Below are 23,124 nucleotides of genomic sequence, written 5' to 3'. Positions count from 1 at the left end.
GAATCAAATCGAATAAAGTTACATTAAAAACGAAACTGAATTACCAAATTAAAGTGGTTCGATTTAATTTATTCGATTTAAATTATTAAATTAAATAGTGCTCACCCTGTTATGTGGTTTTGATGGTTGTAATAATGAAAATATTAATAATTTTAGATTAAAATAATATCTAATATAATATTATTATTAATTTAATTGCATCACATACATTTGTAAGTGAAAAAACATGATACTATAATATCAATTACATTTTATTTTTAATTATTTAATTATTTTTATTTTTGACACGTAAAATGCATCCATTTATAGTAGTAAAAATTATAGTGCTATAATTTTATGAATTATTAAGTTAAAGTGAACAATTATAGACAATTTTTTGATAAAAAAAAATCTCAATTTTCATAATATTATAATTATAATTTTTTAATATATTTTTTATGTTTAATAATTAAAAATAATTAAAATTATAGCGATATCAGGCTGCTAGCATTCGAGACATAGAGAAAAATAAAATGGAAGATTGATTAATTTACATAGTAAAGGCAACAAATTCGTTAAATTGAAGAGAAAAAAAAAAAAAAACCCAATGAATTATGGTTTAATAGTATGAAAATAGTCTATAATTAAGTAGTGTTTAAAAGGGACAGTTAATTGTGCAAAAATTAATTAATATTCTACAGATTCAAGTAGCAGAAAATATGCATTTATTTTAATATATGACAATGCTTAATAATAATTTAATTTTTAAAATTTGATTTCTTTAATAAAATAATTTTTTTGTTATTAATTACATATTAAATGGTTAAAATATTCTTATTATTTTCAATTAAAAATAATTTAAAATAATTTATCTATTTAAATTTTAAATTTAAATAAAAATAGTTAAATAATATGTATAAGCGAGCATCTCATATGTATATTAGTTAATTTTGCTAAATAACAATGAAAAATAAATTTCTAAGATCATTAATTTAGACTCAATAATTCTCCTAATCTGCTCCACATCATAATATAATATAAAATAAAATTTATATTTTTATTAAATTTTAATTTAACTAATTTAATCGTTATTTTTAAAAATATAAAAAATAGATTTCTCAATTTTCGGTTCCTTCCTTAAATAAAAAGATAAAAATTATTTAAAAAAAAATGAAAAAGGAGTGCTATTTTATTTAATTAATGAATGCTTCTTTTCTTCAATAAAAAAGCACCAACCAGTAATTCAATAAAAAAGAAAGGGTGCTATTGGTTCCGTTTATTTAAAAAGAATATATTTTTTTAATATTTTTTTTATATTTTATAACATTTAATATTTAAAAAAAACCAACAAAAAATATTTTTTTATCAAAAAATAATTATATATATATAAATATACCATTAATTTAATAACTAAATAATAAAAAAATATTTTTTATCTCATTTTTCATAAAAAAATAAATCTCCTAGAGTGAATCTCATATTAATTATAAAAAATAATATATAAAAATAATATATATGCACCAAGACTTACACCTAATAATTTCTCAAAAGCCACGTAAGCAGCATTTAATAGCATTACCCAGAAAATTTTCGCCACACATCGAAAATCCACCACCATGATCCATGAATTTGACACCAAGTCTACTATAATTATAATTTATACATATTATGACAAAACCTTGGATGCAGAACTAAACTATGGTATTTACTGATGTGAGGAAAAATATGAACATTTATAACCACTGTTGAACGCTAGCATCTCCAACTGGGGGCTTAGGAGCTCAACTGGAAGGGCCAGTTCACACAACTAGTTGTCTCTGCGTCAGGTACAGAGACATCCCTGTTGCCTGCATGGTAAAACACTTGCTAAACATAAACATGTCAAACTAATTAACAATTAATTGCAAATGAAGTAAGAGAAAATCTGATGAGATTTTACCATTGAAATCAGGGTACTGATCAGGTACAACCCGCATGCTCTACCATCTCGGTTACATATCCACCCCAAGTTCGTGGTTTTCCAATCAAATCTTCCAATTCAAGGTAAAACTTTGAGTCATTCACTTCGACGTCTTCTTCAACTAAATTCTCAGAAACTGAATCATCATCCAGTAATTTCTCTGACATTAGATGGTGAACAGATTCCCGGTCACTGGTTCCACATATCAAATTGGCCTTTTGGTCCTGAATAGGACTGCAAAATTCATCACTCATGGGAGCCCCAAATAGTTTTAACATTGTATTGGTCTCTGTATCCTCTCTTAATATCTCAGCGAGTTCAGTTTGCATAGTGGCTAATTGTTCCTGAGCTTGGTATCTACAATTGACACTTTGGTTGGCATCCGCTGCATCAGGCAAGTTTTCGGGAACTTGGGTTGGAAGCAGTCTTCTTTTCTTGAGTTCACTCCCATCCAGTTCTCTCTGTTGCTTTCTCTTCGGGATAAGATTTTGAATAAAGCCTCGGTTCTTGGCCGCTTTAGAGAGGAAAATGAACATCTGCAATTGCTTGCACTCAGCAACTCGAGTGCGCTGCTCAACAATGCTGAGTTGATTCTCTGAGTTCTCTTGTTGCTGACTGAGTTTGAGGATTTCGACTTTCAATAAGTCTCGATCATTCTTCAAATTTTCAATTTCGACTTCCGTACCGGGTTTAGCGGAATCACCACCGTTTGCTGCTCCTTGTTCCCGCTTGTTGTACCTACTCCTCCTCTTGATGTTCTTGAGCAAATGCCTCTTCCCTCCCCGAAACCATTCATTTGCAAACTCCCATCTATCGGGATCAACCTTTCTAAAGCCCTGAGACCATTTTGCACCATAAGAAACGAAACCCACAACATTAAAACAATAATTTTCTACACAGGACAAATATTATCAAATAAAAAGAAATCCGAACATCAAGGTAAGCAAGCTATTAATAAAAATGAAATACTTGTGAGTAGCGAGGAAATCTTAGAGAAAAGTTATTTGGGTACGGGAAATGTATCTGACAACAATACTCCCATTATGAAGAAGGATAAGAAGAAGTGTTCTACAACTACATATCAACACAGAGAGCATCTAATAATAATAATAATAAAAAAGGTTCTTTAGATTCTTAGACAGTAGTTCTAAAACGAATTATACATATATGCCTTAAATCAAGAAAAAGAATGAAGATTCAAGAGAAAACTAAGATGGAAGACTCACATAGGTGTTGAGCTGGCGGATGAAGCTGGAAAAATTACAGTGCTTGAAGTATTTGGGAAGCAAATGTTTGGAAAATTCATGAGCGTCCCAGACGATAAAACTATCACGATTTTTGTTCCAAGACACTGTGGAATCCGTCTCCGGATCCTCCACCATCTCAAAAGTCTTCTTTAGAAACGGCGGCGGACCTGTCTCGTGTAAACCTTCCATGGGTTTGGGCAAATCAACTGAAGAAGACGAAGACGACGACCCATTGCCATTAACACCTCCACCGTCACCGTCGCCGTCACCGTCACCGCCACCGACATTGATGCAATTACCATAGTGAACTACGCTAATGGCCCCTGTATCCTCCACCTCCTCTTCTTCTTTGATCATCACCACCTTGACAGTCTCCTCCGCCGCCGCCGCCTTTTTTATTTCTGTTGTCTTAATGGATGAAGAGGAGGTAGAAGAGGGCCCATCATAGCTGGCTTCACCGCAAGCGGCGCAAGTGACGGGTCTGGAATCGGGGACAACTAGCATTTCCTCCGCTTTGACATTAGTAACTAAATCAATGGGCTTGTCATCCTTAGGTAATTCAATGGTTTTTGCTGGTTGTGGAAGTGACTCTGGCAACAAAATTGTTGCAAACGAAGGAGAAAAATCTCCATCGCCGCCAGTACCGACACCGCTAGAATTTACATCCGGAGCCACCATTTAGTCTGTTTCTTCAGAAATTGTAATCTACGACTACAAAGCGTACTACATGGAACAGAGAGAGAGAGATAGGTGGGATGGGCGTGTCCATTGAGGGAGGGTGTGTCCATTTATGGAAGTGAAGGGAGAGTTGCCACGTCTCTCTGCTTTTGTAATAAGCCTTTTTCCACTAGTAGCAGCCTGCCAAGTGTCCCTCTCTTTTCTCTGTCTCCGTTTTCGCATTCTGTTCCAGTACATATCAAATCCTCGTGCGAAACTTGTAAGAGGGAAATCGTGCGGTCAATCGGCGGTGTTACGCTTAGCTGCATGGTTGCCACGTTTCAATCTTTCCATATGTTAAAACAAAGATATTACCGCTTGGAAAGTGGGATTGATAAGCAGCGCCGAGTATACGATGTGTCGGTTCATGATCAATGCCGCACCCTTCTTATCTCTATTGGAGCCACGCCACAGCAGTGGCATTCCTAAATTAAAACCATTAAACGACAAGAAAAATAAAGGACGTACCATTTTTCCTTTTTCATAATTGAAGAAATAACTAAAACAAATAATTAAAATAAAAATGGGGGTGGTGATTTGGCCCTCTGAGTGTTGGTGGGTTGGGCTTAAAAATGGGAAAAAAATGGTCCCAGGCTTGTTTTTGTCAGCGTAATCCAGTCTTAGCAAGGACTTCCAAGTCTCACACGGTGATCACTACCGATCCATCCCTCTGTCCCTCTTTATTTTGTATGAGAATCTCATACAATTAATTATACCAAGAACATTTGATCGGTTGCTATGTCATTTGTACTATTGAATTCTGCTTATTTCCTTCTTATTCCTTTCAGGGCATTGACTATTTTAGCGGGAAAAAAAAGGCTGTAGGGTCCTTTTGTGGAAGTAACATTTATGATTAATCCTTCATCCCCTTGACCCCATTGTTAACTTGATTCTTTGCAACTTTTAAACAGCCAGAGAAAGCAAAGTGAACAAAGGCTTTTATTTATTTCAATAGTGAATATTATGTTGGGAATCTTGGTTCTAAGCTTTATTTATTTACAAGGTACAAGTTTTGCCAGCTACAAATTTAATTTTCCAATCTTTTACATCCAACTGAGCATCCAAGTAAAAATATTGATTAGCAAAATATCAAAATAGTAATTTTTTTTTTTAATTATTATGTATATTCATTGCATTAAAAAGGCCTAAGACCCATTACATAGAAAAGTCCACATAAAAACTACCAAAATCACAGATAAAGATCTAAGCCTGCAAATCCAACCAATGTTTAGTTTAAAAAAAAAAAATATAAGAACCTAAGCTAAACTGGCTTGATTAACTCAGATACCCATGTGCATAAAAGCCCAAGGGTGTATTGAATATCTGTCTCAATATTCCCTAGAGCTAGAAATTCTTAGCATTTTCCCAATCACCCAAATGCTGTTCTTTCCTCGAAACAACTCAGTCGCTTAGATTCAGTACCAAAGATCCCCCTAGAAACTGAAAAGAGAACCATTTAAAACGCATCGGAGCAAGCTCGGAGGACCTTTTCTTTTAGACGCATCCTAAGGATCTCACGACATATCAAACAAAGCCAAAGCACATCAGAAACCCCAGTGGCTGTGGCTGTAGAAGAATGATAAGTATAGATGTCAATACAACTATGGTATTTTTCAGTGTTCTAATCATGCCTTTCAGGGTACAGTCCGTCTCTCAGACTGTACCCTGCGATTCACCACCACTGTTTCTCCTCAAAGCACATTGTAATTTGCAAGCACAACCCACAAAATAACAAAAATAAGACGAGATATCGTAAAATCAACTTATAAAAAGACTGCAATAAAACTCTTCCATGCAAATCCTAAAAGCTCTCTTCCATGCTCGATCTGCAATAAAACAACATCATTATTTATACAGAAACCAACCATGCCTGAAATAGGGGAAGGAATCCACTTTCGGGAACAAGGGACGACAATGGAAGTATTACTTTTCTAATTTATTATTTAATGTGGTAGATGAATACATTTATTATTTGCAAGAATTGAAACTCATTATGATGGTTTATTATACATATCTATGAATAGCTCTCTTTTTTAGGTGAATATTAATTAATTTATCATTTCAGATTCAATCAAATTATCATATTAATTTTATAAATATTATAATATATATATATATATATATATATATATATATATTTATAAATACAACAATTTTCAAAAATTTTTTTATATTATTAGAAATTTCATGCAAAAATAAAAAGAAGATGTTATTGTATGTTTAAATAATTGTGTTTCACTAGCTAATAATATATTTCAAGAGCTAAAAAATAAATCTCAATTATTTTAATTTGTGTACATAGTAACTTCATTAAAAATAAATATATAAATATAATATTTTTATAAGATTAATATAAAAAAATAATAAAAATAAATAATACAATTCATTATTATTAATTTAAAATAATATTTATTTTTAATTTTATAAAATAAAGTTTTTAAGAGACAAAAAAGTCTTGGGTTCAAACTTATTAATGCGTGTATTATAAATATTAAATAATTAATTACTAATTAAGTGATATTTTCCTTCTATTATATATATATATATTATGTTATATTATATATTTTAAAAAAAGTAAATGAAATTCTTTTAATGTTATTAAAATAAGAGAAGCCTTCTGAAAATAATGAGTTTTGTTTTATTTTTGCTTTTGCTTATTAATTCCAAGGGATTGTATTATTTTTTAAATTGTACAAATATTCACTGCCGCTCGCTATAACACTAGTTATTTTATCTTTTGTTTTCTTAAAGAGAGGGAGGAGATGGGGGTGGGTATTTAAATGAGGGTTTCGGTTTTAGACGGCTCTCTCTTAGCACCTTTCGCCTCTTCCCTTCTGTTTACATACCCAATCTAGGGTTTTAGCTCTACCTTACCTCTCCTTTGTCTCACTAATTCTTTATATAAACTCCAAACATGAGCAACGACAAAGATAACCTGAGCATGGCCGATCTCAGTGCCGGTAATATCCCTCTCTAAAAATCCCTTACTGTCTTTTTGAATTTATCTCTCTCTAATTTTTTTTATTGCTATAATCTCTTGTTTTCGTAGTTCTTAACGAAGAGGATCGGGCGGGCCTTGTTAACGCGCTCAAGGTTAGTTACTTATTCTGTTCTTTTAGTTTCTATTTGATTCGCTGATAGATTGGTTAACTGGGTAACTGTTGTTTAAGCAGAATAAACTACAAACTCTAGCTGGTCAGCACACTGACATGATTGAGAGTCTATCTCCAAACGTGAGAAAGCGCGTTGAGTTCCTAAGGGAGATCCAGGCATGTCTTTATTAGGAAAATCTGATTATTCCTTTGGTGTTATTTTTATGCACTCACTTTGTTTTTGAGGTCTTGCATTCAATTAATTTGTTAGATTTGTTACATTGATTGAATATTGTTTATGTCCAATATATATGTATATTATGGGTGGATAAGGTTTACTTGATTAATTGAGTTGTGCAAAATTTTCTCTTTTGATGTAAAAGTTATTTCAGAATTATATATATATATATATATATATATATATATATATATATATATATATATATATATATATGCTAGCGAGTTCACATTCTGAGTTTCCCATTTGTGGAAGACAATGAAATGGATTTATATGTGTTTGTTGTGCATTTGATATTGTTGGCTACATGACATTATATGTTCCGATGTTTCAGTTTCAACATCAAACATGTGCATGAAAAGGATTGAACACAAATGGAACCACCTAAATACTTAATTCTGCTAGCTGAAAAAAGGAAGCTCATTGGCATCAATTGAACAATCCACTCTTGCAACATAATGTTGATTGGTCCCTAAATAAGGACCTACTCAAATGTTCTTGGGTTTTCAATCTTCTTAATTTATTTAGAGTATACTACTTATATTATGCATACAGTATGATGTACTGGCCTTGAAACCCAATTTCTATATCAGAATGTATGCATTCCAATTTTGTTGCAACTCTTTATCCCTTTATTCTGGTGTTTGTGTTTCTCATGTCTTTTGGAAAACATGCTATAGCCTTGGAAGGTTAAGTATTGAGGCAAAGTGTCCAGTTTTATTTACTGCATTATTAGTTTCAGATGAATTGGCACTTCATCGATGCTGCTACTAGACCCATCCAGTGGTGAGTTCAGAATTGGAACCGGACTGGAATTGGTCAAAATCGGATTGTCATTGACGAAAACCAGCATTGAAACAGTTCAGTTCCTAGCCAAAACTGGATTTTTTCTTTAAAAAAAATTTGGAAAAAATTTCAACTGTTGGATTTAATCAAACTGGAACCAAAACAGGGGGGACCCTAATGGAGCTGCTGGTTTTGGTCCGGTTCAGCCCTGTTGGCCACCCCTAGCTAGTATAGAGCTTAGAAATATGCTGATTAGGCTTAAAGGCTTATTGGATCCTAGAATTGTGGAAATATTAGAATTATAATTTTGTTTGCAAAGTTGAGGAAAATTCATTTTGGCTATGGTTATTCCTTTTTTTTTTTTTGTGTGGGTGTTGCATGTTTCTCCATTCCGTTTGCTCTTGATTTGCTCTCATTCCTGCATGAACACTTGATGAGAAAACATTTGTTCAAATATATAAAGATTTCTTGATGTACAGAGCCAACATGATGAATTAGAGGCAAAATTCTTTGAGGAGAGAGCAGCACTTGAAGCCAAATATCAAAAATTGTACCAACCATTGTATACCAAGGTATGATTCTGATCATCATTTGAAAACCTGCCAGCATTCCCAGCTGGACACAAGGACTTGCACACTCTTTTTTGCTCTATTTAGTAAGGCATGGAGAAGGCTTCCAGGGTATTAGCATTGAATATTGACTTTTTCTTCTTGTTGCATCTTTCATCGTATCATCCTTAATTTAGCATGATCTTGTTTTGCTGCGCATAATGATTCCGCTATGCTTGCATAGATGCTATTTGTAGTTATTTTATTTTTGTTTTCTTACCCTGCAATGCTATGGCAATATTGCTTGCAGAGATATGAGATTGTGAATGGCACTGTAGAAGTTGATGGTGCTACAAACGAAGCAGCAATGGACCAAGAGGGGGATAAAGCTGCTGAAGGTACCTTCTAAACATTATCCAAGTATGGCCTTTTCTTTTTCCATTCAATTGGCAATTTTCCGTAGCCTGATATTTTAATCTGTTTGACACAGAAAAGGGTGTGCCTGATTTTTGGCTTATTGCAATGAAGAACAATGAAGTGTTAGCTGAGGAGGTCTGTTATTGAAATGCGATGTTTTGCTGTATTACTTGTTATGAGGTTGGATTTTTTTTGATTCATGGTTGTAATTGTTTTCTCTTATCTTTTGAATCAGATAACTGATCGTGATGAAGGAGCTCTCAAGTACCTTAGGGATATTAAATGGTGTAGAATAGACAATCCCAAGGGATTCAAGCTTGAGTTCTTCTTTGATCCCAACCCTCATTTCAAGAACACTGTTTTGACAAAGACATATCACATGATTGATGAAGATGAGCCCATTCTTGAGAAAGCAATAGGGTAACTTTTGTTTATGTAGATAACTTTATTAGCTATTTTTTGCAATTAGATTGTCAAGAAAGCATTTCATTTTCTAGTTGATTTCATAACTGAAGTCTGGTTGGTAACTGGTTATTTGTAGGACGGAGATTGAATGGTATCCAGGAAAATGCTTAACACAGAAACTTCTTAAGAAGAAGCCTAAAAAGGGATCAAAGAATGCCAAGCCAATTACTAAAACTGAGGATTGCGAAAGTTTCTTCAACTTCTTTAATCCGCCTCAAGTCCCTGAAGATGATGAAGATATTGATGAAGATACTGTACGGCAACATCATTACATTTTATAAATGAAATGACAACTTAATTGCTTATTTCATGTATTAATTTTTTCCCATCTTCTTGACTAGGCTGAGGAGCTTCAGAATCAAATGGAACAAGATTATGACATTGGGTGAGTTCTTTATAATATAACATTTAGTCATGGATGGATTTCACAAGTGCTAATCCTGGTGGTAATGCTCCTGGCCTGTAATAATAATGTTGTGGGATTCTATCAAACTCTGCTTTCCCTTTGCCTTTCATCATTGTTTTCCTCTGTAATAACTTGTTTTATTTATTTATTTTTGCTATTAAAATTTTGATTCAGTTCAACCATTCGAGACAAGATTATCCCTCATGCTGTATCGTGGTTTACGGGTGAGGCTATTCAGGGTGATGAGCTTGGAATAGAAGACGATGATGAGGATGAAGATATTGATGAGGATGATGATGAAGAGGATGAAGAAGAAGAGGATGAGGATGAGGATGAGGAAGATGAAAGCAAACCCAAAAAGGTCTGACAGGATTTTATTGCTACCTTGTTGTTTTTCCTACCTTTTTCCTCCTGTTTTTAATTTGACAAGATGCTAATCATTGTTTATAACCAATTTGGTGCAGTCATCAGCTGGAAACAAGGTAGTCTCTAATTCAATTGCTCAAAATTTTCAATTTTCTTTCCTTCATGATCATTCCTCTCTCTCCTCCCCCTTCGTCTTAATAATAATAATAATAATCTCCTTTTTTCAAATTGCATGTTGAATGAAATTTAACCGTGTCTTTATATTTCTTGTTACTTAACATAGAAGAGTGGAAGAACACAAGTTGGGGATGGTCAGCAGGCTGAGCGGCCTCCAGAGTGCAAGCAACAATAGATTTGGATAGCTGCAGTAGCTGAATCAATGATGTTTGCAAGGGAGCAGAAAGGGAAGGGGTTTGAAGTTTTGGGGGGGTGTGTAATTTTTTATTTAATTTATTATCTGTTAGTAATGATGAACAATTGGTTTGGAGTTTTCTTCTTTCCCTTTACCCTCTTGTTTTGGAGAGAATGTGATAAAAAAATAGTTAGTAGGGGCGCTTTGTTTTTGTTGGTGCATGTGTCCGCACCTGGGATTTTGGTGGATGTGAATGTTTCATGAACTCCTTTATATTCGACCTCTATTTGTCTTATTATTGTATTCATAATCACTTCTCTGTTCTATCTTTAGCCCATTGCTTTAATTCGTGGATTTTACTTATTATTTGATTCATAGCCTGTGCTCGTAAGTGTGCCATCCATCTTGCTTGTGAGACCGCAATGAAGAGCGTATACTTTATAATCTCCATGAACGAACATGTTATTTGATCTGAGCATAAGGTCTGCGTGCTTTAGTAGATGTAATCTTCCATTTGTCTTAAATTTCTTGAGAAAGATGGGAGGATAGTTTTATGACAATATTGCCCTGGAAAATTTTAAACCTTAATCATTAATTATGATATTTTTAATGAAATAATAGGTGAATTTAAAAATAAAATCATTATGGTGGGAAAATTTATATTAAGAAAAGGAAAAAGTATAATTTTATATTATGTGTTTTTTATTAATTTTAAATTTGTAATTTTCATTGATAAAAATATAATTTTGTTTAACGTAATTAGCAAAAGGATTTATTTCAATATGCTTAGATTCTGTTTAGTTTAATAGTTGGATATAATATTAAATGTTGAAGTCTATTTAATTTAATTATTGAGTGTAGTTGATATATATTAAATATTAGTAAAAAAAATATAATTTTTCACAATGAATAAATATTTTAATAAAATTATAATATACTACTTAATATTTAAATTATAAATAAAAAATAAAAATAAATAATATTAAATTAAAATTATATAAAAAATGATATAATTTAAACAAAAAATAAAATTAAATCAACGAAAAAAAAAAAAAGCCCAAAAACTCACTTAATCAACATTAAAACAGGTGTGAGAGCTCAAAAAAGATAAAAGGGGAGGGAAAGGAAAACAAGTAGGACCAGGGCTAAAACCCTAAAAACAGAGCAGGGTCTCTCCCTCTTCTCCTTCTCTTTCTGAAATTATTTCTCTATTGCTTCACCTTCACTGTTTTTCTCTGTTTCCATGACAAAAGTACTTTGCAAACATTCCATGGCCAACCTTCTTCGAAACGCTTCTTCTCTGAGACGTGCTCTGCTTTCTCCCGAGGTAGGTTACTCACTTAATGCATTCCTCTGTTCTTCTCACTCGCTGTGGCATCTGATCATTTGCATTCTGGTTGGTTACTGTGAAAGTTTTAGGAATGCTGAATCTTAATGTTCGATTGCTTAAAACTGGAAATGCGCATGGTTCCACTGTTTGACTTAGTTCGCACTTCTTTGATAATTCACTTAGTTTAGTTTTTCAGTGCAAACCTATGACTATCATTAATTTTAACTTTGTAACTTTTTTTTTTCAGGTTTTAAGGAGGGGAATATTGGGGACTTCTTCTCAGAGTTGCAATTTTGCCACTAAAGGTGCTGAAAATTCATGCCATGTTATTTTTTGAGTGTTAACATGTTAAAAAGAGACCTAAATAACTTAGCAGGTACTTAGACCTTAGACCTTTGTCTATAACATACAAAGGACCCTTCCTGAAACAAAGATTGAAGGTTAAATTCTCATTACAGGGATATTTGTTGCTGTGGTTGACATGTGCAATAACAGTCATTCCAAGGATTGAAATGTTCACAATGTCAATTTTTTTTTGTCTCAATTTGTGAATGCAATTCCTAAAATGAAGGTTGTATTAATCATGTGAAACTCGGTTTTATATGGTTGTGAATGGTGTTGGTTGGGAATGAATTTGTTGGTATTGTGAGCTTCCTTGTGCATATGTTATCATCTTTCTTTGGTTTCATATCATTTTGAGTAGTAATAGCTTTTATGCATCTTCTTGCTTAGTTACTCCTCTAATTTTTAGCTTGTGAATAATTGGGTTCTTGTCTCGTGTCATATGCTTACTTTGGATTTGATCTAATGATATGGTAATTTATTTTTATCTTTATGATTTGGTAACAAATCTCAACTTCTATATTTTGAAGGTACGAAAAGATCCAAGTTGGATGGTAGTGACTCTACTGAAGACAACTTGTCCAAGAAAGAGGTGGCTTTACAACAAGCCCTTGATCAGATTACTAGCACATATGGAAAGGGATCTATCATGTGGTTTGGCCGGTCAATTGCTCCAAAAGATGTTCCAGTGGTGTCCACAGGTTGTTTTGCGCTTGACATAGCACTTGGAATTGGTGGGCTTCCAAAGGTACACTGAAGATTTTTCATCAAAGCCTTGAATTCTTAAATATGTTTTGCTATTAAATCTGTAAAATTTCTCACTTATGGAAGCCCAAAACTGTAAACAGTTCTTAGTTCTAAAAAGTTCTGACTTCTTGCTGCTTTGGTTCCATGCTACTTACTTCCCATCTCCTATATTTGCAACTGTTAGGTGTTGCTCCTGTATCTTAGTGTTTGAAATAATTAAAGGAGATGAATGCTATGGAAAATTTAATTGTAGTTATCCTGCCTTAGCTAAAATTTTGGGATTAAAGATTCATGTTTGCTTTCCACTTTAACAAACTCAAGATTTATTTTCTCTCTGCTCTGTTAAACTCAAAGCCTGTGGCTTACATTTGAATGGGAATCAAAATCCAAAGTTCATTGTATGTAACGTATTGGCTGCTCATGGAATCCTTGGATTGGATTTTTGCAGGGGCGTGTTGTGGAGATTTATGGTCCTGAGGCTTCTGGGAAAACCACTCTTGCTCTACATGTAATTGCTGAAGCGCAGAAGCAAGGAGGTTAAGTGATGATACTCCTATATTATTTCTTACCTTCTTTGGTATTAAAAATCATAAGATTGTGCTGGACACCTATAGCAAGACATAGGTGTCCTGAACTTAAATCTTGATAATGACAATTACATTTGGTTGTTGTGGTGGGTTGGGGAGAAAAGTAAACCCAAATGTTCATGTTATCCATTATTTGTTGTCAAGATGATTTAATTTGTGTGTTCTGCTACTTTGAGGAATTAATTTGGTCATTCTCTAGCATCTGCTAATATAAATTGCTTCAGTGGATTTTAAATGAAAAAGAATTTTGTATATCTAGACTTGACTGTTCTTGCAGGATATTGATACATCCGTCTCTTTGCAGCTTACTGTGTTTTTGTTGATGCTGAGCATGCTCTTGATTCCTCATTGGCTCAGGCCATTGGAGTAAACACTGAAAACTTGCTTCTGTCGCAACCTGATTGTGGTGAACAAGCTCTTAGCCTGGTGGACACGCTTATACGGAGTGGTTCTGTGGATGTTGTGGTTGTTGACAGTGTAAGTAGAGTGTGTTATTGGAGCTTTTGCAGGGTATAGTGTTCTCTTTTAGTTATATTATCTTTTTCCTACTCATGTATACATGTTTAATAAGGGAATCAGTTTTCTTCCCCACCCCTATTTCTGCCACCTTTCTGTCTGAGGTAGGTTTTTTTGCCATGGAGTCTGAATAATGCTTGAGCTTATTGGATTGAAGTCACTTCTTTGATTTCAAGTTCTCTACTTGTTAATAACCTATTATATTTGTTGACAGGTTGCTGCCCTTGTACCTAAAAGTGAGCTTGATGGTGAGATGGGCGACGCTCACATGGCAATGCAAGCTAGATTGATGAGCCAGGCGCTGCGCAAATTGAACCATTCTTTATCAATGTCACAGGCGATTTTGATCTTCATAAATCAAGTATGAATATTTAGGTTTTGGTTTGTATAATTCATATGCCTTGGTTGCATATGAATCCTTGTTCCTTCATGAAATGCATAATGTTAATGCTGAACTATAAGGCCATTATCTACTTATTATTCTGAGTGCAAATGTTGGCACAATGGTAAGGTTGTTTTTGACTAAAAGACCATGGGTTTGTGGAAATAGGTTCCTTGCAAAAAAGCAGGGGGAAAGGCTGCATACAGTAGATGATCCTCTGCTGAACTTTACAAAGTGGGGAGCCTTGTACACTGGGGATTCCCGGTATCCTTATTTTATTTTGGGCTTAGACATTCCTGAACTTCAGGAAATCACTAAATTTAGTTTGTTGTTGTGATTGGTTTGGCTGGTTGCTAATCTGCTGTGAAAAAAGCATGATTGCCCCAATTTGCATGCAGCATATTCTTTCCTTTCTTCAAGCCCCAAATTATTGTTCCGAACGAGCTTGATCATGATTAGGGTTCTAGGTTAATCTTGACCCAAGAGGCATTGGTGTGATTAGGGCTGGAATCAGCTTGGCCAAGTAATTGTGTGCCATGTTTATCCCCTTTCTTTAGTATTTAATTGGTCATTTGATGTGTTGTTAGTGTTCTTCCTTGTGTATTCTTTCTAAAGAAACATTGATATGTTCTCTTTTCAATGTAATTTAACACCTTAACTTCTGTCACCTAGGTGGCAATGCCAATATTGACAGAAGCATTATGAAGTGAGCTATCAATTAGGGAGTTGCTTTTTGCTGATATTATTGCCTTATTCTCAATATGAAGTTTGTTTGTGTCTTGACATAGCTTTATACTGGCGCACATACATGCTCATGTGTGTTTTTTATTGGTCTGCAAATTCTGCATGATGTGTTTATATGTACTTAATGATTATACTCCCTCATTGCTTACATCTATGGACAGGTGAGATCAAAGCTTAGTACCTTTGGAGGATTTGGTGGGCCAACTGAAGTAACTTGTGGCGGTAATGCTTTGAAGTTCTATGCTTCTGTGCGTTTGAACATAAAAAGGGTGGGGCTTATAAAGAAGGGAGAAGAGGTATGGCAATTTATCTTTTTGTTAATTTGTGAATTTGTAATTAACTCAACTCAACTCATCTTAACTCAACTAAGCCTTTATCCTAAAAATTTGGGGTCGTTTGTATGGATTCACGTCGTCTGTATGGATTCACTTTCTCCACTCTAAATGATTTTGAGTTAAATCCTCAGAAATGTGTAATGCTTCTAGGTCATGTTGTACTACTCTCCTCCAAGTCAATTTAGGTCTACTCTTTTTTTTCTTTCTATCCTCTAACTTAATGTACTCTACTTGTCTAACTGAAACTTCCGTATGTCTACGCTTCACATGACCAAACCACCTCAATCTCCCTTCTCTCAATTTATCTTCAATTGGCATCACTCCTACCTTTTCTCTAATACTATCATTATGGACTTTATCTAGTCTAGTATGACCACTCATCCACCTTAACATTCTCATCTCTGCAACACTTATCTTAGACCCATACGACTCCTTCAGTGCCCAACACTCACTACCATATAACATAGCCGGTCGCATAGCTGTACGTTAAAATTTTCCTTTCAACTTATTGGGAATCTTGCGATCATATAAAACTCTCGTGGCACGTCTCCACTTCAACCATTCGGCTTTAATTCTATGACTAACATCTTCCTCACATCCTCCATCTACTTGAAAAACTAAGCCGAGATATTTAAAGTGATTACTTTGGGATAGTACCACTCCATCCAAGCTAACTCCTTCCCTATTACCAGTTTGGCCTTCACTGAACTTGCAATGCATGTATTCTGTCTTCCTTCTACTTAACTTAAAGCCCTTTGACTCTAGAGTACTTCTCCAAAGCTCTAGCTTTCTATTGACTCCTTCTCGCGTCTCATCTATCAGAATAATATCATCCGCAAACATCATGCACCAATGAGTACTCTCTTGTATATGTTTCGTCAATTCATCTAAAACTAATATAAAAAGGTAAGGGCTTATAGCTGATCCTTGGTGTAATCTAATTGAGATCGAAAAATCTCGTGTGCACAGTAGTAGTTACTTATTCATACATATTTTTCAACACTTGTATGTACCTAATAGATACCCTCTTTTGTTTTAATACACTCCATAAGACATCTCTTGGAACACTATCATAAGCCTTCTCCAAATCAATAAGAACACTAACGACGCGCTACATCGGAGCCCGGGTGTAGTGATAAATATGCAAGGGTGTAGGGCGTTCACCGAAAGCGACGCGCCATGCCGACGCCCGGGTGTGGTGTTAAGTGAGCAAGGGTTCCCACATTATGGACGGGTGTGGGTAAAAAAGTTAGTCCATAGGACAGATAGTAGAACAAATAGTGGAACAGAACACAAGATAGACATAGAAAACAATAGAAGATATCATAGAAGGAGACCAATTAGGAAGGAGCAGGATAGGAGGAGGATCAGGGTTGGTACTTGGAATGTTGGATCACTTACAGGAAAATTAATGGAGCTTGTGGATACCTTGGAAAGGAGAAGGGTGAATATTGCTTGCATTCAGGAGACTAAATGGGTAGGAGAGAAAAGTAAGGAAGTGGGTAATTCAGGGTACAAACTGTGGTTTACCGGAAAGGAGAGAAACAAGAACGGAGTGGTTATAATCATAGACAGAACATTGAAAGACGCAGTAGTAGCTGTGAAAAGAGTAGGAGATAGAATTATACTAGTAAAGCTAGTACTAGAAGGAGAAACAATAAATATAGTTAGTGCTTATGCCCCACAAATAGGACTAGACAGTGAGAGTAAACAAAGGTTTTGGGAAGATATGGATGATTTAATGCAAAGCATACCGAATGAAGAGAATGTTTTCATTGGTGGAGATTTGAATGGACATGTAGGAAGTGATAGGCAAGGTTATGAGAATGTTCATGGAGGTTTTGGTTTTGGCAGTCGAAATGAGGAGGGAAAAAGCATCCTGGATTTTGCTATGGCATACGACCTAATACTAGCAAATACCTACTTTATAAAAAGAGAGTCACATTTAGTGACTTTCAAAAGTGGGCAACATAGAAGCCAAATCGACTTTCTCTTAACCAGGAAGACAAATAAAGCTCTATGCAAGGATTGCAAGGTCATTCCAGGAGAGGCTTTAACAAGTCAACATAGGTTGGTGGTCTTGGATGTCAAGTTTAGGAACAATTCAAGTAAGGTCAGAAGAAATAGTGTAGCTCGAACAAAGTGGTGGGAGTTCAAAGGAGTAAAGCAAGTGAAGTTCAAAAATGAGCTTCTCAAGTCCGAAGTATGGAAGCTAGATATGGAGGCCAATGATATGTGGATATAGATGGCATCAAAGATTAGAGAAGTAGCTAGAAAAGTACTTGGAGAGTCTAAAGGACATGGACCATCCTCAAAAGAGAGATGGTGGTGGAATGAGGAAGTACAAAAGGCAGTGAAGAGAAAAAGGGAATGGTATAAGAAATTACCTAAATGTGATAATAATGAGGCATATGAACAGTACAATATAGCAAAGAAAGAGGCAAAAAAGGCAGTTAGTCAAGCAAGAGCACAGGCCTTTGAAAAGTTATATGAGAAACTTGGAACTAAAGAAGGGGAGAAAGATATTTATAGATTAGCAAGGAGTAAAGAAAGAAAATGTCAAGATCTCAATCAAGTTAGGTGCATTAAGGATAAAGAAGGAAAAGTGTTGGTGAAAGATGAGGACATTAAAGAAAGATGGAGAAATTATTTTAATGATCTCTTTAATAATAGTCAAAATGGAAATAGCGTGAATATAGATTATAGAACAATAGAAAAGAATGTAAATTATACTAGAAGGATAAGATCTTTAGAAGTAAAGGAAGCACTTAAGAGAATGAAAGTGGGTAAAGCCTGTGGACCCGATGAAATACCAATTGAAGTGTGGAAGTATTTGGGAGATATGGGAGTGGCATGGTTAACTAAATTATTTAATAAGATTCTAAACTCAAAGAAAATGCCTGATGAATGGAGGAAGAGTATTTTAGTACCAATTTTTAAAAATAAGGGAGACATACAGAGTTGCTCAAACTATAGGGGAATTAAACTCATGAGCCATACTATGAAGTTGTGGGAGAGAGTTGTGGAGCATCGACTACGTCATGATACTTCTATCTCTCTCAATCAATTTGGTTTCATGCCCGGTCGTTCAACTATGGAAGCGATCTTTCTCATTAGAAGCTTGATGGAGAAATATAGAGATGGGAAGAAAGATCTATACATGGTTTTTATTGATTTGGAGAAGGCTTATGATAATGTTCCAAGAGAGGTCTTATGGAATGTGTTAGAACAAAAGAGGGTATCTATTAGGTACATACAAGTATTGAAAGATATGTATGGAGTGTTATGGAAAGTCAATCATTATATTATTTCTGTGTATATTCTGTATTCTGTATTCCTATTTAGGATTTCTTATTTAGGATTTCTTCCTAATTAGTATAACACAATTATAGGAATCAATTGTATATAAATACCCATGTACAGATTAATTGAAATCAACGAGAATCATCTCTTTCTACATGGTATCAGGAGTTGTTTGAAGATCCAGAGAGATACAGGAGATTGGTAGGAAAATTGAACTACCTTACTGTCACTCGTCCTGACATTGCTTATGCCGTTAGTGTGGTAAGTCAGTTTATGTCTTCCCCAACTGTTGCTCATTGGGAAGCCTTGGGACAAATCTTGTGCTATCTGAAGGGAGCTCCAGGAAGAGGTTTGTTATATGGTAATCATGGGCATTTGAATGTTGAATGTTTTTCAGATGCCGACTGGGCTGGATCTAAGGTTGATAGGAGGTCAACTACTAGATATTGCGTTTTTGTTGAAGGAAATTTGGTGTCTTGGAAAAGCAAGAAGCAGAGTGTAGTTTCTCGATCTAGTGCTGAATCCGAATACAGAGCCATGGCACAATCAGTATGTGAGGTAATGTGAATATTTCAATTACTATATGAGACAGGTTTTAAGACCCCCCTGCCTGCGAAATTGTGGTGTGATAATCAAGCTGCTCTCCATATTGCTTCTAATCCGGTATTTCATGAGCAGACCAAACATATTGAGATTGATTGTCACTTTGTTCGTGAAAAGATTCAACAACAGATCATCTCAACAGGACATATCAAAACTGGAGAGCAGTTAGGAGATATTTTCACAAAAGCTCTGAATGGAGCTAGGATTGACTACATTTGTAACAAGTTGGGCATGATTAACATCTATGCTCCAACTTGAGGGGGAGTGTTATGGAAAGTCAATCATTATATTATTTCTGTGTATATTCTGTATTCTGTATTCCTATTTAGGATTTCTTATTTAGGATTTATTCCTAATTAGTATAACACAATTATAGGAATCAATTGTATATAAATACCCATGTACAGATTAATTGAAATCAACGAGAATCATCTCTTTCTACAAGGAGCAACTACTATTGTGCGCACAGTGGGAGGGGACATAAGAGATTTTCCGATCTCAATTGGATTACACCAAGGATCAGCCATAAGCTCTTACCTTTTCACATTAGTTTTAGATGAACTGACGAAACATATACAAGAGAGTATTCCTTGGTGCATGATGTTTGCGGATGATATTGTTCTGATAGATGAGACACAAGAAGGAGTCAATAGGAAGTTAGAACTTTGGAGAAGTACTCTAGAGTCAAAGGGTTTTAAGTTAAGTAGAACGAAGACAGAATACATGCATTGCAAGTTCAGTGAAGGCCAAATTGGTGATAGGGAAGGAGTTAGTTTGAATGGAGTGGTACTGTCCCAAAGTAATCACTTTAAATATCTAGGCTCAGTCCTTCAAGTAGATGGGGGATGTGAGGAGGATGTTAGTCATAAGATTAAAGCCGGATGGTTGAAGTGGAGACGTGCCACGGGAGTTTTATGTGATCGTAAGATTCCCAATAAATTAAAAGGAAAATTTTACCGTACAGCCATACGACCGGCTATGTTATATGGTAGTGAGTGTTGGGCACTGAAAGAGTCCTATGCATCTAAGATAAGAGTTGCAGATATGAGAATGTTAAGGTGGATGAGTGGCCATACTAGACTAGATAAAGTCCGTAATGAAAGTATTAGAGAAAAGGTAGGAGTGGTGCCAATTGAAGATAAGTTGAGAGAAGGGAGATTGAGATGGTTTGGTCATGTGAAGCGTAGACATACGGAGGCTCCAGTTAGACAAGTAGAGCACATTAGGTTAAAGGATAGAAAGAAAAAAAGGGGTAGACCTAAATTGACTTGGAGTAGAGTAGTACAACATGACTTAGAAGCATTACACATTTCTGAGGATTTAACTCAAAATCGTTCAGAGTGGAAAAAGTGAATCCATATAGCCGACCCCAAATTTTTGGGATAAAGGCTTAGTTGAGTTGAGTTGAATTGTAGATCTTTCTTCACATTTATATATTTCTCCATCAAGCTTCTAATGAGAAAGATCACTTTCATAGTTGAACGACCAAGCATGAAACCAAATTGATTGAGAGAGATAGAAGTATCATGACGTAGTCGATGCGCCACTATTGAAGAAAACTTTTTTGTGATTTTACCCCATACTTGTTTGAATGTTGTAAAATTTGCATGAGCTATTGGCTTCCCATGGCGAGAGTCTGAAACATGTTTTGAAGTGCCTCTACTTTCCTTCCATTTGAAATTAAAAAAACAATGTCATATCATGTGGTGGAATTGCCTAGAAAAAGTATGTAGCATTTGATCCCAGACATATTTTTGTGTTTTCAACAAAGTACAGTTTGTGCAAGGATGCATCTTGGTGTATGGAGTTGCCTGAAGAGGATATGATCTTTGATCTATGAAGACTGCAAAAGTAAAGAGGGCTAAAGTAATTCAAATAATGGAATGGAATTCTATGAATTGCAAATTGCTGCATCTATAGTAGTGTTTTCACTGGTATATACTTGGCCTGTATAAGAAGAGAATGTGATGTAGAAGACTGATAATTGCTGTTAATTCTTTTTGCAGTCAAGTTGACCAGTAAAATCTCTTGTTAATTTACCAATATATTGACCGTGTATTTAGGGTGGGACCAGTTTTCTAGTTGACCTAGATGTTTTCTACATAAGCCACATGCCCGAAAAAGTTGAGGTGGAGTGGGCTTGTAGGTCTTTAGGTCAAATTGACCAACACGTATGCATTTCTTGATTACACTGAATCTTGCCATGCTTTCTCTTTCTTATTTCAATGTTTGATACTTCAGTGTTTTGCAGACTGTAGGAAGTAAAGTTCAAGTGAAGATTGTAAAGAATAAGCTTGCTCCCCCATTTAAAACTTTCCAATTTGAACTTGAGTTTGGAAAGGGAATATGCCGGGAATCAGAGATCATAGATTTGGGAGTAAAACACAAATTCCTTGGCAAGGCTGGTTCATTTTACAATTATAATGGTAAGAATTTCCATGGGAGGGAAGCCCTTAGACGGTTTCTGGCTGAAAATGATGTTGCACGGGAAGAACTTGTGATAAAGCTCAGGCAAGAGCTACTTGATTTCGGCTCAAGTAAGGAAGAGGGAACAGAAGCTACTTGTGGAGAACCTATAGAAGAAATCATATCACCCGACTCTACTGATGAAGAAGCAGTTACTGCAGTAGAAGCGTAGTGTGCAAAACTGCAAATACATCAAATTTTAGATTGAGGTTATCCTGCTAGATTCAATTCAGATTTCCAAGGGATCCTGTAATCCTGCAGTCCCCATTTCCTGCTTATTAATATGAAAGGCCATTGCTTTCTAATCACAAGCTATCATTGCTTATATATTCATATGGGCTAGAGCGTACAAATGATAGCTTTGCAAGTTAAATGTGTTTAAGTTGATAGTGTAAATTTTCGGGCAGAGCAGGTTAATTTTTGTGGCTTCCAAAAGAAGTAACTCCAAGCAGGCCAGGCACAAAATTTCTTTAGATATCCAACTCTATTATACATGTGAACCAGAACAACTTAAGCACAATGTAATTTGTTGCTACCTCTGCATTATTTTCTGTATCGAGGGCACTATGGCATAGCGGTATTTATGTTTTAGGCAGAAGGCAGTCACATTTTATGATCATGAAAGCCATCTATATCACCAGAATATTTATTTGATTATTGAATCGATAACAAAAAGCAGGCTCAATGGAACTCGTATTGAAAGAAATGCTTTAAGCCACCTTATCCTTCTCGTAATTGCCTCAGTGTCTGTCTCTTTCTCTCTCTCTCTTTTTTTTTTCCTTCTTTTTTTAGCTTCTCGTAATTGCCTTGACAGTTTAGAAATATATTTTTATTATAATTTTAAATCACATCAATTCGCAATTTATCCATGTTACTTATGTAGCTAATGTACAACTAATTATTTATTACTGGGCTCAAAAAATTTTCTTACTAATGCAAATTGCTAACACTGGCGTAGCAATCATTTAAAATAAAATTATGGATAAATTATTGCTTAATTTCTGAAATTTAGTTAAACCTATAACTTCATTATGTAATTTTAAAACTAAATAATTTAATTCTTAATATTTTGATGAATCCATAAATTAATCCATGCCATTGGAATTTTAGTTAAATTATTATTAATTTTATAAAAAATAACCAAATACTTTTAACTCTATTTTTAATATGAAAACAATTTAATCATTGAGATTTTT

At 34.8% G+C, this 23,124-nt stretch overlaps 3 protein-coding genes across 4 annotated transcripts; 2 read left to right on the top strand and 1 right to left on the bottom strand.

Moving 5' to 3' along the window:
• Positions 1-1,596: 1,596 nt before the first annotated feature.
• LOC110656160 (heat shock factor protein HSF30) lies at positions 1,597-3,958 on the bottom strand. The gene is made up of 3 exons (XM_058129729.1): positions 3,166-3,958; positions 1,919-2,775; positions 1,597-1,826 (listed from the first exon to the last, which is right to left on the bottom strand). Exons 1-2 carry the CDS (start codon positions 3,862-3,864, stop codon positions 1,939-1,941), a joined length of 1,536 nt encoding a protein of 511 aa, XP_057985712.1. The 5' UTR covers positions 3,865-3,958; the 3' UTR covers positions 1,597-1,826; positions 1,919-1,938.
• A 2,722-nt stretch (positions 3,959-6,680) lies between these two features.
• LOC110656159 (nucleosome assembly protein 1;2) lies at positions 6,681-10,897 on the top strand. The gene is made up of 12 exons (XM_058129730.1): positions 6,681-6,863; positions 6,953-6,996; positions 7,077-7,172; positions 8,499-8,591; positions 8,878-8,965; positions 9,058-9,119; positions 9,220-9,404; positions 9,526-9,703; positions 9,791-9,834; positions 10,030-10,216; positions 10,320-10,337; positions 10,505-10,897. The coding sequence occupies exons 1-12, from the start codon at positions 6,818-6,820 to the stop codon at positions 10,571-10,573; spliced, it is 1,110 nt and encodes a 369-aa protein (XP_057985713.1). The 5' UTR covers positions 6,681-6,817; the 3' UTR covers positions 10,574-10,897.
• A 774-nt stretch (positions 10,898-11,671) lies between these two features.
• LOC110656158 (DNA repair protein recA homolog 3, mitochondrial) lies at positions 11,672-22,590 on the top strand. 2 transcript variants are annotated; one of them, XM_021812778.2, is made up of 8 exons: positions 11,672-11,900; positions 12,151-12,208; positions 12,776-12,993; positions 13,441-13,528; positions 13,884-14,089; positions 14,310-14,456; positions 15,383-15,517; positions 21,714-22,590. In XM_021812778.2, exons 1-8 carry the CDS (start codon positions 11,817-11,819, stop codon positions 22,098-22,100), a joined length of 1,323 nt encoding a protein of 440 aa, XP_021668470.2. In that variant the 5' UTR covers positions 11,672-11,816; the 3' UTR covers positions 22,101-22,590. The 2 variants fall into 2 exon arrangements, with proteins under 2 accessions (XP_021668470.2, XP_021668471.2); XM_021812779.2 differs by having other exon boundaries at positions 11,673-11,900; positions 13,884-14,056.
• The last annotated feature ends 534 nt before the right edge of the window (positions 22,591-23,124 follow it).

This window comes from Hevea brasiliensis, chromosome 11 (genome assembly GCF_030052815.1).
Source record: "Hevea brasiliensis isolate MT/VB/25A 57/8 chromosome 11, ASM3005281v1, whole genome shotgun sequence".
In the NCBI taxonomy this organism is placed as follows: Eukaryota; Viridiplantae; Streptophyta; class Magnoliopsida; order Malpighiales; family Euphorbiaceae; genus Hevea; species Hevea brasiliensis.
The sequence above is the reverse complement of the archived record's forward strand: the minus strand, read 5'-3'. Positions and strand labels throughout refer to the sequence as shown.